Here is a 12,004-nt window from a genome sequence, read left to right on the forward strand (position 1 = left end):
TATGGATACAATAAGGATCCTGTAATGAATGCCATCTCACACTTTGGCCAGTGTCTCTCCACCCACAGAGTACTTTCCTAGGCATGATCCCCTTTACTGCCCATAATAGCCTGCAGGGCAGGTTTTATAAATAACCCCATTTTACAGATAGGGCAGAAAGTTCAGAGGGGGAAAGTGACTTGTCCAGGGTCACAGAGCTAATCAGTGACAGAGCTGAAAGTAGAACCCTAATATCTTGACTCCAAGTCCAGGGGTCTTTCCGGCCCTACCCAGCTGCTGTAGGAAGAGAGCAGGAAGTCCTCACCAGTCTCTCCCTGCTCTGACAGCTGCATGGAAGCATCCCTATTAGGGCACCAGGGTTACTGGACTGTCCACTCCTCTCTCAGACTTATTCCTATCTCAATATGAGAGGGAGAGGTTGCTTTCCCATGAATCATGAATGTGGCAGGGATGCACTCTGGCTGAAAGTCGCTCAGGTCTTTCTCCCTTATTTAAACAACACCTGTAAGCCATCCTCACCTGAAGAAGGACCTGTCACCTGCTCTTGGGGCCAGCAGCACACACGCATCCTTTTTTGATTGCCCAGTGACTTCTGCTTGCAAGCATTCAATGACAGTGGACAAAGCATGGGCTTTGGGGTCAGAAAGCTCTTTTCAGTGAACATGTATTGGTGCCTACTGCATGCCATGTATGTTGAGCACTAAAGAGACCAAGATGAAAAGACCCACTCCTTCCCTTTAAGAACTCTGTATCAGTTGCAAGTGTCAGAACACAAATTAGATTGGTTTGAGCCAAAGGGGGGATTTACTGGCTTGTGGCAATGAAAACTCCAGAGGTACAGCTCCAGGTAGGACTTTAGAACTTATTCTACCCCCTTAAGTTGGATAGAATATGTTGGCTTCTATGTTGGTTTCATTCTGGTCAGCTCATTCATATGGTGGCCCATAATGACTCCAGGCTTATATCTTGACAGTGTCAAGTCCAGCAGAAAGAAGAAGTCTTTCCCAAGCAGTGCAGTCAAAGCCTGGAATAGAGCCTTATTCACAGATTGGCCTGACTTAGATCATATGACCATCCCTGAACCAATCACTATGGTCCAGAAAGCAGCAATGCTGTGATTATATAGGCCTAGGTCACATCTCTGCCCCTAGCGATTGGAGTGGGTCCACCTGCTGCCGCAGCGATGACTGAGTGAGACTTAGGGCAGGGATGTAGCACTGTCACTGTCCTCATGGGACTGCTGGTTCAGGGCTCTAAGCTGAGGAAGCGGCATGAACGAAAGTCAGTGGTCCTGCCCCTTCCAAGCTGTATTACGTAGGGTAAGTTAACTACCCTTCCTGAACTTCTTCAGTTGTAAATTGGAGTTAACATACCCAAGCCAGAGGGCTGAATGAGAGAGGGATGTTCAGTACCTAACCCAGTGCTGCCGTGGCAGGGAGGGGCACTGTAAATGTTGGCTTCCTTCCCTTCCAGTCAATCCCAGGTGGCAGCTGCTACCTTCCAGGTGGGTACCCACCTATGCTAACTAGTCTCAGGGGAGTTGTGCTCATTACCTGGCACAACTGAATCACCTGGTCTGGGGGAGTCACATCCTTCCCCCAGTGGGCATTCATAGGACAGTCTTGGCCCTTTTCTTCATGGCCTTTCCAGAATGAGAGCCCAGCCTTCCCCAATGCCTCACAAGCTACTCACAGATGTCTCCAGCAGGGCACTATCTCCCTGGCTCTGCTCAGTCCCAGGCCACATGGGCCATCTCTGCAGGAGCCTACCATGGGAGTGGGTCTGCTCAGGCCTGGAATTCACTTTCCATTCTGCAAATTCATGGGCAGTACCCTCAGTGCCTCAAGGGGCATTAGCGGATGAGATGAGAGATCTGGTTCTGAGAGCACTTCAGCTCATTCCAGGCCTTATGGCTCAGAGACACAAATAGATCTCAGAGCAGGCGTGCCCCCATGTGACCCTGGAGAGTGGTGAGAGAAGCAAGAACGTTTGACACAAAGTCCCCTGTGACTCCAAATCCAGCCACCATGAGGGAAGCCAAGTGCAAGGCCAGGAAGACTTCTCCAGATACAACCATCCTCTTGTTGCAGGGTCAAAGTCCAGCACTGAGATCTTCCCCTGCAAAGCAAACGGGCCTTGCAGCCATCAAGTGGCTGGCAAGGGAAAAAAAGCAGCGGGTCCAGAGGGCCAAGCCCCCAGGCCAGGCAAGAGCAGCTTGCCAGCCTCCTCTGCCTGCATTCCCCAGGCAGGAGGAGAATATGCCCATTGTCCCCACAGGCTGTGCCTGGGAGAGCGGCCTGGGAGGGATTTCTGGGGACCTTCGAGCAGCTTTCCCAAGGGAAAAGGACTTCAGGGGGAGCTGGGTGTCCAGGATGGCTCCAGATGGGGGCAAGGCAAGCTTCCCACCACTAGGGAGCCAGTCAAGTTCTAGGTGGGGTGGGGTCAGGTCTCTGAGATCTCTCCCAGCTCCCATTCCTTCTCCCCCAATCCTGCTTCTCTCCTGCCTTCCTTGCTCCCTTTTAGTTGTTCTCCAGCTGTCTCTCTCTCACGGTCCATCTATGTCTCTGCCTCCCTTTTTACCCATTCTGTCTCTCCCACTGCCTCTGTCTCTCTCTGTGTCTCTGTCTCCCTGCCTTTCTGTCTCTCTTGCCGCGTCTCCTGTCTCTCTCCATCTCTGAATGGTTGCCTGTGTGTCACTGTCTGTCCCGTAGCCTGTTTTTCTGTATGTGTCCGTCTGTGTCTCTCTGTCTCCCTCTGCCTCCCGTCCCTGCTCCCTGTCCCTCATGCCCACTGCCTGTCTATCCTTCCCTGCAGGTACAGGCTGTGGGTGGACAGCTGCTCGGAGATGTTTGGTGGCCTGGACGTCTGCGCTGTCAAGGCTGTCCACAGCAAGGATGGCAGAGACTACATCATTGAGGTGAGAGGTGGAGCAGGAGATCCTCCTGGGCTGTCCAGGCCCCTGAGCAGGCATGCCAGAGGGAAGGAGTCCAAGTGTGGCCTCCAGCGTGGTCAGCTGTGTCTTAGCCCATGGCTGGGGCACATGCAGCCCAAGCCACAGCAAGCAGCTCCCAGAGGCTTCTCACCTACCACCCTCACATACCCCATCCCCACCCTTGGCTGCCTCTAAAGCCTTTGTGCCCAGGGGCTCTGAGCTGGCCCTCAAGAGTTCTGGGCATGAGGTTAAACAAATATCCCCAACCTGTGGCCCTAACAGTAGGGGAAAAGCATCGGGCCAAGAGTTGGCAAGATTCTGTCCCCTCAGGCCTCTTCAATTTTCTCAATGTCCCAGTGTGTAAAGAGGACACACTTCCCTGGTCACTAGGCAGAGATTCCATTGTCTGTTCAATCAGCAAACATGTACCCAGTGGCTCCCATGGGCTTGGCATGGGGGTAGCTCTGGGGACAGAGCTCTGAGCAAGACAGACGTGGGGTGTGCAGGCTGGCAGGGAAGGGTGGTACACTAACTTCAGGGCACCGAAGGTTAGGAAAGGGGTGTGAATGGAGGGAAACGTAATTGTAAGAGAGGTCAGAGGGGCTCTGAGTCCCAGAATCTCTCCCTCAACCTTCCTGCAGCCCATGCCTCTCAGAGGCCAACCACCCCTGCTGCCCTCCAGAGCTGTCGCCTACAGGTTGCCGTGGTCCTTCCATCACCCTCCTCCCCTACCCCCACGACTTCCTCTCCATGCTTCTCCCAGTCCCACAGTCCCCCTCCCACCTTCAAGGCTCCCTGTGTCCACCCCAATCCCACGGTCCCCCTCCCCTCTCCATGGCTCCCCCCTATCTCCCCCAATCCCACAGTCCCCCTCACCCCCTCCATGGCTCCCCAAGTCTCTTGGCCTCACAGCCCCCTCTCCCCTCCTAACTCCCTTTCCCTCCCCGCCACAGCTCATGGTTCTCCATTGCTTCCCCTGAAAATGCTGCTCTGGCTCAGAATTCTCCCTTCTCTCCCCAACCTCACATCCTAGCTCTCACACCCGCCAGAGCCCCTTCCAGTGCTTCCCTTCTGTGGCCTTCTCCAGCCACTGCAGAGGGGCGGTGCTGACACAAGGCCAAGACACGTGAGGGAGAGCCGTGTGGCCGCCCCCTCCCCGGGGTGTGGGCGGCTAATGGGAAGCACATGGCTGCGGTGACCACAAGAGCCAGCCAGTCCTCCAGCCCCGAGTGTCTGCACCACTCCCGGGACCCACAGCACGGCAGGGCCCGGTGACTGGAGGCGTGGGAGCCCTGCTCTTCTCCTCCAGCGTTGCCAGGAGGGCATCCACACCCAAGCCCAGGGAGTAGCCAGCTTGGAGGTGAAGGGGAGGGAGTCCAGGGTGGACACAGTCCCTCTGCCCACACTCACCCCCCGGAAGGCCAGGTAGCTTCCAAGGATGAGTTGCATCTATATTTGCAGGTTCAATCCTGCTCTAGAAAACAGCTCTCTCCTCAAGTTCAGCAGCCACCATACCTGAAACCTCCTCAGCAGCCCCTTCTCAGAGGACATTGAAGGGGCCAGGAGCAAAACTACTGCCCTGTACACTTGCTTCCAAGCCAGACCCAGGCTGCTCCCTGGAGGAACGAGGATGCCTGGGACCTTCAGACCAACGCCTAGGGCACTGCATCTCCTGAGACCCTTCCTGGCCTTCCTGCCTCTGCATCTCTTCATGGGACCACCACACATGAACTCAGCTTTGGCACACTTGTGGTCATTGATTCATTCACCCATTCGTTCATTCACTGTTGAGCTCCTATTCCGGGCACCAGACCCCCAGCCAAGTGATGGAGATGCAGCAGAGAACACAGTAGCAGGGACCCTGCCCCTAGAGCTTCCTTTCAGAGAGGGGACCAGCGATCAGCAGAAGAAGGACTCCTGGCTCCCTTCCCCGAGCTCCTGCCTATCTGAGTTTCCCCAGCTTTCACTCCTAGGAAACAAAAATTTGTACCCGTGGGCCCAGACTCCCTGCCTCCAGACATTCAGCAGGTCAGGGATGAAAGACCTTACACATTGGGAAAAAAAAAAAAAAAATTGTGGGTTTGGACTTCACAACACAATAAGACAACTTCTCAAAAATGTTCCAGGGGGGCGGGGGAAATGGCTTTTCAGATTTTTTTTTTCTCTCAGAAACATTGCAGAGTTGTTTCCGTTGCTTTTCAGTTTAGAGTGAGGTCAAGGGAGATGGGGAGCTTTTTACCAGAAAGATAAAAGGTATTTTTCCCCAGTCAGGAAAGAAAACAGACAGAAGGGATCCAAAAATACTGATTTCTTCAGCCACCTCTGTGGTGAGAACATAAAATTTGTGGGACATGTTTTGTGAAGATCCTCACAGTGAAATACTCAGGGGAAAGACCCTTGAACTTGTCCTCCATGACCTGTACAGGGAATGACATTGCTCATTGGAAAAACGTTTCCCTGGGGAGAGCAGAGTGTCCACTTCCGCTGGCTGTGTCCACCCTGGGGACTCCAGAATGCTCTGACCTCAGGTTCCTTGTGGTGGCTGTTTTCTACTGCAGGGAATGTAGGAAACAGAAACCAGAACAAAAAGGGGTGGGCGGGGTCAGGAAGAGAAAGGACAGGCCTGTGTACACGTAGACTCCACAGTTGTAACTCAACTCAGCCCACATTGAACGAGAGACTGTCCATGTGCCGGGCACTGGGATCCAGGATACCAAGAACCCAGGCATAACCAACAGAGAGCTCAATTTGAGGACAGTTTTCAGGACCATCCATAATAGAGTCTGCGTTCACATCCTTGAGTTTGCTTTTCAGCTTCCCCACCATAGTAGGTGCTTTAGACTCACAGGCTCCTAAAAGTCCCAGCTGGAAGGGTCTTTGCAGCTGCCCAAACCCCTCAGTTGATAGTTGAGGGAAACAACAGGCCCACAGAGGAAAAGTGACATGCCACGATCACACAGCAAGTCCCTAGCAGAACCGAAGCCTGGAACCCAGGTCTCCTGTTCCCAGTTCTTACCACAAGAGAGCTGTTCGGGGATCGGTGAGACACGGAAGGATTGCTAGCCATCTGTCCTTGAATTTGCTACTTCTTTGGCTTCAGTTTTCCCATCATGATAAGGATAGTAATGGTACCTATCTCGAAGAGCCATGCTGAGATTTGTGTGAGATCATCCACACCCAGTGCTTAGAACAGCGCCTGGCACGTAGTAGTGAAATACAGCACTTATTAGTATCCTTATCGTTATCAGCGGGACTTACTGCAGGGACCTTTCATTCCTCCATTCAGGAGGTACTTAGTGAGGGCACACCTGTCTAACAGGACACAGGGCCCATCCCCAGCCCAGGGGCTCACCGTCTGGTTGGGGAGACACACATCAACAGGAGACAATGGCCCTGTGGGATAAGCTCTCCAATGGGACGACCAAAGTGATTGCCAGAGGAAGGGCCAGCTAGATGTTCCCTGACGGATGAGAAGGGGTTAGGCAGGTAGAGAGTGGGCAGAGAGAATGACATGCACAAGGACCTGGACAAGAGAGAGAACCTGGTGAGTCCCCAGCTTGGGAAAAGGGAGAACGAGACAGTGCGTTTGATGGGGGCGGGGGGAGGAGGGGTTGGTGAACAGGCTGGATTTCCCTACAGCTGGGGAGGAGACAGAGGGCCCACCAAGGCCTCGCTCCCCTTCGAGACCATCTACAGCTGCCCGTGCCCGGGGAATCACCTGGATCGTTGGCCTACGTGACTTCGGGCAAGTCCCTTCCCATCTCTGGGCCTCGGTTTCCCCATCTGCAAGAAAAGCGGATGTACGAATATGATCTCTCAGGCCCCCTCCCAGTGTAAGCACTGTGCCTCCTTTGAGAAGCAGCCTGCTCCCCGTAGAAGTTCCTCTCCAGGAGTTTATTCTGCCAGAGCCCTGGAGAACAGGCCTTGCCTCTTCCCTCTTCTCTCCGAGCCCTGAGTCGACTCTAACCCTTGTTATTTTTTTGGTCATAATCGAGCCCCCCACCTTCACTGCTTCCGGCTTTGTGGAAAACCTTGACCTTGGGCCAGAGTTCAGGAGGCCAGCCCCAATCCTGGGTGGGGGCCAAGGTGGGAAAGGAGGGGCAGAGACCAGCTCCCCAAAGAAAAGAGCAGAAAAGGTCAGCAAAGGCTCCCAGCTCTCAGTCGCATGTCTGAGGTCCAGCAAATGTCGACTGAATTGAACTGAGTCCAGGGAGTTGATTTAGACTGAACTGCAGGAAACTGGATGTCTCCACGGGGGTTGTTCCCAGCTGGAGGCGCTGGGCTGGGTGTTTGCATGGAGAACATTGCCATCTAGTGTTCACTTCTGCCATGAGCTCTGAGCCTGCCTCCCGGGATGCGCTGCCCGGCTACCCTGGCCTGAGGGTCCTTCAGGACTCCTTTCTCTCATCACCTGCAGGTGATGGACAGCTCCATGCCCCTGATTGGAGAGCACGTGGAAGAGGACAAACAGCTGATGGCCGATCTCGTTGTCTCCAGAATGAGCCAACTCCCGATGCCAGGGGGCACAGTGCCCTCGCCCCTGAGGCCTTGGGTAAGGTCCTCGGAAGTAAGGGAGACTGTGTAGCCATGAGAAATGCCTGGCTGTCTTGGAATGGGTGCCCTGATCCAGAGGAGATGCTCCCAGGGAGGAACCAACTTGGGGAGAAAGGAATGGGGTGTGGGTGAGGCTGGGATTGGGGCAGAGCTTGTACCCCTGCTCCTGATGGGGGAATTGGGGAGGCTCTGAGAGGCCCTTCCTCCCTTCAGCATCCTGGGGAGAAAAACCTTGTCTCAACTGGGCTTTGGGTGTCTGTAGGCAGAGATTATTAGCATAAGAAACCAGTTGTCCCCTCTGTGCCCCCCATCCCGGGCCTGAGCAGGGAGCGGTGTGTGTGTGTGTGTGTGCACGCACGTGCCCGTGTACACACATGCCCTTTGTATACTCCCAGGGCACCAGTCAATAGGGACTATTGTGTCTTCCGTTTCCTCATCCTCCAGCCTCGACATGCTCCCTCAGAGCTTCTCCCTTCCGCAGTCCTCACCGTGGACTACCAGATTATTGTCCAAAGAACTTGCTAGCCCCCCAGCTTTCTAGAAGAGCAAGTCGCAAAACCTGCTCCCCCTTTCCCCACAAAAACAAACCTGTGATAACAGATGTCAGAATGACGGTCATGCTCGAGGGGGCTGCTGGCTGGGAGGTGGCACGGAGCAGGCTTCTCTGCTGGAAATGTTCTGTCTTGACCTGCTTGGTGGTTACACAGGTGTATCCACCTGTGAAAACTCGTTGTGCTGTACACTTAAGAACTGTGCACATTATGTAAGTTTTACCTCAGTAGTGAACAGATGTTTGTAAACCCTGCCCTCCTACCCAGGAAGTAAATGGCTGTGGTGATCACAACAGGCTTCTTTTCTCTTCTGCTCTAGGCTCCTCAGACTAAACCAGCAAAATCCCCCGGGCAAGCCCAGCTTGGGCCTCCGCTCGGACAGCCTCAGCCACGGCCCCCCACACAAGGTAGGGCCCACGATGAGCCACGCACTGAGAGAAACCGTCCAGCAAGCATGCTGGAATGCACTGAGGGGTCCACGCGTGACTTCCAGAAGGCGCTCTGGAACACTCCATCTTAATACTTTATCCCCAGATATGTGTCCTCGCTCTGTATGCAGAATGAAAGAGACCATGAGGTTTGTCACCCCCTTAAAGTCAGAAAAGGAGGAAAGGAAGACAGACAGTAAATGTATTAAGTACCTAATATGTGCCAGGCACTGTACTAGGGACTTTCCCATTTGTTTTCTCATTTTCAGCCTCCCAAGTTGTCAACAGTGAAAACAACAGTATTTCCTTTTTACAGAGATGGGTGTTGAGGCTTTGTCCAAGGAAGCACAAGAAAATGGCAGGTTTACAAGTCTGGCCTTTCAGATCTTCTAGAAATTGTCTGTTTCCTAGCCGCTAGCAGTGCCTGATTATAGATTTATGAGCCAACCAGCTAGAGTGAGAAAGAAAGAAAAACGGAACGTTATACAGAGCCTTGTCGATTGGAATTGTTCCTCAAAAAATATCCCAGCATTACTATGTAAATGCCACCATTTATTAGAGAATGGATGAACTATTGATGACAAGATGAAAAGAAATCGTGGCAATAACTACCCTTCTCTCAGGCTGCCAGCTGCTCCGGTGTTCTCACGCTTAGGCCTGGGGAGAAAGTCAGCCCATGTCCTCTCCCGCAGTCAGAGCTTTCCGGGCACACTCACTGCTCTAGTGCCAGCTTGGAGCCTCAGGACCGCTTCGCACCAAGAAGCCAGGCCAGGCATTTTCACGTCGATCTTTTAAGGATCTGCTTTAAGACTCATCAGAAAGAAACATTACTATCACACTGTGGCCTTCCCAGTCGCTTTTATCAAAGTAACGGATACATTGCTTCTTGGGAAGATTGGCCTTGGGCACTAAATGGCTTCTTCTTCAAAAGGTCTTAGATAAAACACCCCATTCATCTTTCTTGTCTGTGCTTCTCTTCTTGGAAAAGCAGAAAGCATTTAAGAAAAGGGAAATTGCATGACTTACATAACTGTGTGCCAAAGAACACTGGCTTCTTCTTCAGGCAGATAAACACCTATTTGAATCCACTTCCATGTCTCAGTACCCTGGCAGACTTAGGCAAGTTACATCACTTCTCGGAGCCTCAGTTTCCCCAGTGATAAAGGAGGAAATGACAGCTGCCCCGTTAGTAATGGGAAGCTTCCCGTGAGATAATGCAGGTGAAGCAGTTAGCAAGGTGTCCCGGCGTGGAGGTAGTGCTTAGTAGGTTCTAGCTCTTACTACTACTAATATACTGTTAATAACTGTTTATATGACCTTTACTATTAAAAACTCACTATTAATATTTTGTGTCTTACTAACAATTATAATATACATGTTGTCCTTAATGGTTGTTATCATAACAATCCTTATAACTAAAGCAGCCCCACTGCCCTCCTGCCTGGTGATAATTCTATAATTATAAATGTTCAAAAACAACTTATTCATCACCCTGCCAGGCTCTGACTGTGCCTCTGCCCTACCCTGGCCTTTCTCACTCTGCCCCAGGACTTACTTTTTCAACCACATTTGAACCGAGTACTTTTAAAACAGAGAGCTACTGTATTCTGGTTTCCTCTCCGGCCCAGAGTAGAGACACACTCGATAAAGAGATATTTTAAGCAACATGAGGCTAAACACACGTTTAGTGAGTTGAAAAACAATCAATTTAAAACCAATTAGGATAATTAAAGAAAATGCTCATTGAATTAACATTCAGATTAAAAATAACAAGGCTAATTAAAACACAGTGCTTTCATTGAGTTCCCAAAATAACAAGATCACATTATTAACTTGTTTTTTGAACTCACTACTCACTTTCAACTCAGTAAAAGTGAAGGTCTCTTTTAAGGAAGCTCATCATCTTTTTTTAGCACCAATCCTGGGCTAAGGCAAATACTTTCTACATTTAATTTTTTTTCTGTATGTGCTCAAACAAAAAATACTAAATTTGTTGCTTTGCCGAGAAGCTGAAAGAAATTAGTGTCTCTTGATGAATCCCACCTGTATAATAGGGACTGAACGAATAGTTAATAAATGAATGAATGAGTATCCAGATTTTCCAAGATATTATCAGTCTCGAGGAGCAGAGTGTGGAGAGGTGGGGCGGCGGGGGAGGGGGATTTAAGATAAAACTAGAAAACATGTTTTTTTGGACCTACAATGGGTTTAAAAAACAAAAAAGTAAACCAACATTTAAAAATCAGAAGCTTTTACATAAACATCTAGATTTCCAGCTTCTCTTCATAGAGCAGGAGCTCTAGAAACAGTGGGCCTGCTTGCTACGTAGCAAATGTCCACTGACAGGGCAAGGACTCCTCCGTTTGCCTCAGGCCCTACTCCTTCCTCGCTAGTGTCACTTCCACGGTGACACAGTGTCAATTGCCATTTTCTTTATGCTTGCACCTCTTTAAAGAGATAAGTCTCTGAACCGTGTATCTCAAGTGGGAAAATTTTTTAAAGCCACGTGATTTTTCTGACACTCTCCTGCTTTATTTATTTATGTATCTGCCTGGCCCTATAGGTGTTTGAGTTTTGCGATCACTGGGTGCTCCAATTTACTGGGACATATAGTCATGAATCAAGCCGTGTGCAGTCAGTTGCTAGACTGGAGCTGCAGTTCAGTCCAACCTGGAAAGTGTTGCACAAGTGTTGCACAAGCTCACAAAGATGTTCAAATGTGGAGGGTCGTTTGACGTCTAGTCCAACGACCTCATTTCCAAACAAGGGCCCGGAGAGGAGAAGTGACGCACCCACAGTCACGTGGCAGGTTAATGGCAAGGACCTGGGGCTCTGGTACCTGTATGGTGTCAGGGCCACCAGACATGCAGGTCATGCCCTCCACACAGGGCCCAGCTGAGACAGTCTGAGGGGGGAGGCCAGCTGAAATCTAGTCCTTGCCCCCTTTGCACCAGGCTCAGAGCGGCCACCACTGGGGGAAAGCACCTTTTTCTTAATTTGCACAAAGGTGCTGCCCTGTGTGGTACAGTAAAGAAAGGAAAAAAGGGAAACAAAAGAAGACAGAGCTTTGAGTCAGAGAGATCTAGGTTTGAGTCTAGGCTCTTCCCCTTACTAGAAGTGACACTTTTTAAGCAAGTCGCAGTATATCTGGGACTGAGTTTCTTTGTAACATGGGGATGATGATAATGCCTAACCCACAAGCTGCGAGGGTGCCTAGCCCAAGGCCGGGACATGATAGAGAGGACACAGTAGAGACCTGGGGAGCTCACACAAGTGGAAGCCACATTATGAAAGGGCTCAGAGTTGAGCTCCAGCCCTTTTTAAACTCTCAGTCTCCCATCCTCTCAACAAAGCATGGCGAGAATCACCGCGCTGCATCCCACCTTCCCAGGAGCCGCTGTATCCTGGGATGGAGAGCAGCAGGCAGCTAGTCTGCTTTGCCAAGATGCATTTCACAATCAGCAGTCCTGACACCTGGGTTCAAGGGTGAGGAGAGTGCACCTTGCTTGCTTGGAGCCTTGGAATTCCACTCAAAGTCA

General features: G+C 51.2%; 1 protein-coding gene across 3 annotated transcripts in view; it reads left to right on the plus strand.

Annotated features, from left to right (window-relative positions):
• Window positions 1–12,004, plus strand: part of SYN3 (synapsin III) — a 456,423-nt gene that overhangs the window by 432,381 nt on the left and 12,038 nt on the right. For all 3 annotated transcript variants that reach the window (XR_014252562.1, XM_082421000.1, XM_082421001.1), the window contains exons 10-12: window positions 2,815–2,917; window positions 7,350–7,484; window positions 8,357–8,444. Coding sequence is in view for 2 of the 3 variants with exons in the window: in XM_082421000.1 (XP_082277126.1) it covers window positions 2,815–2,917; window positions 7,350–7,484; window positions 8,357–8,444 (326 nt within the window). In the remaining variant the exon portion in view is untranslated. The remainder of the gene's footprint in view (window positions 1–2,814; window positions 2,918–7,349; window positions 7,485–8,356; window positions 8,445–12,004) is intronic.

The sequence above is a fragment of the Balaenoptera physalus genome (assembly GCF_965194825.1).
Source record: "Balaenoptera physalus genome assembly, chromosome: 13".
Classification (NCBI taxonomy): domain Eukaryota; kingdom Metazoa; phylum Chordata; class Mammalia; order Artiodactyla; family Balaenopteridae; genus Balaenoptera; species Balaenoptera physalus.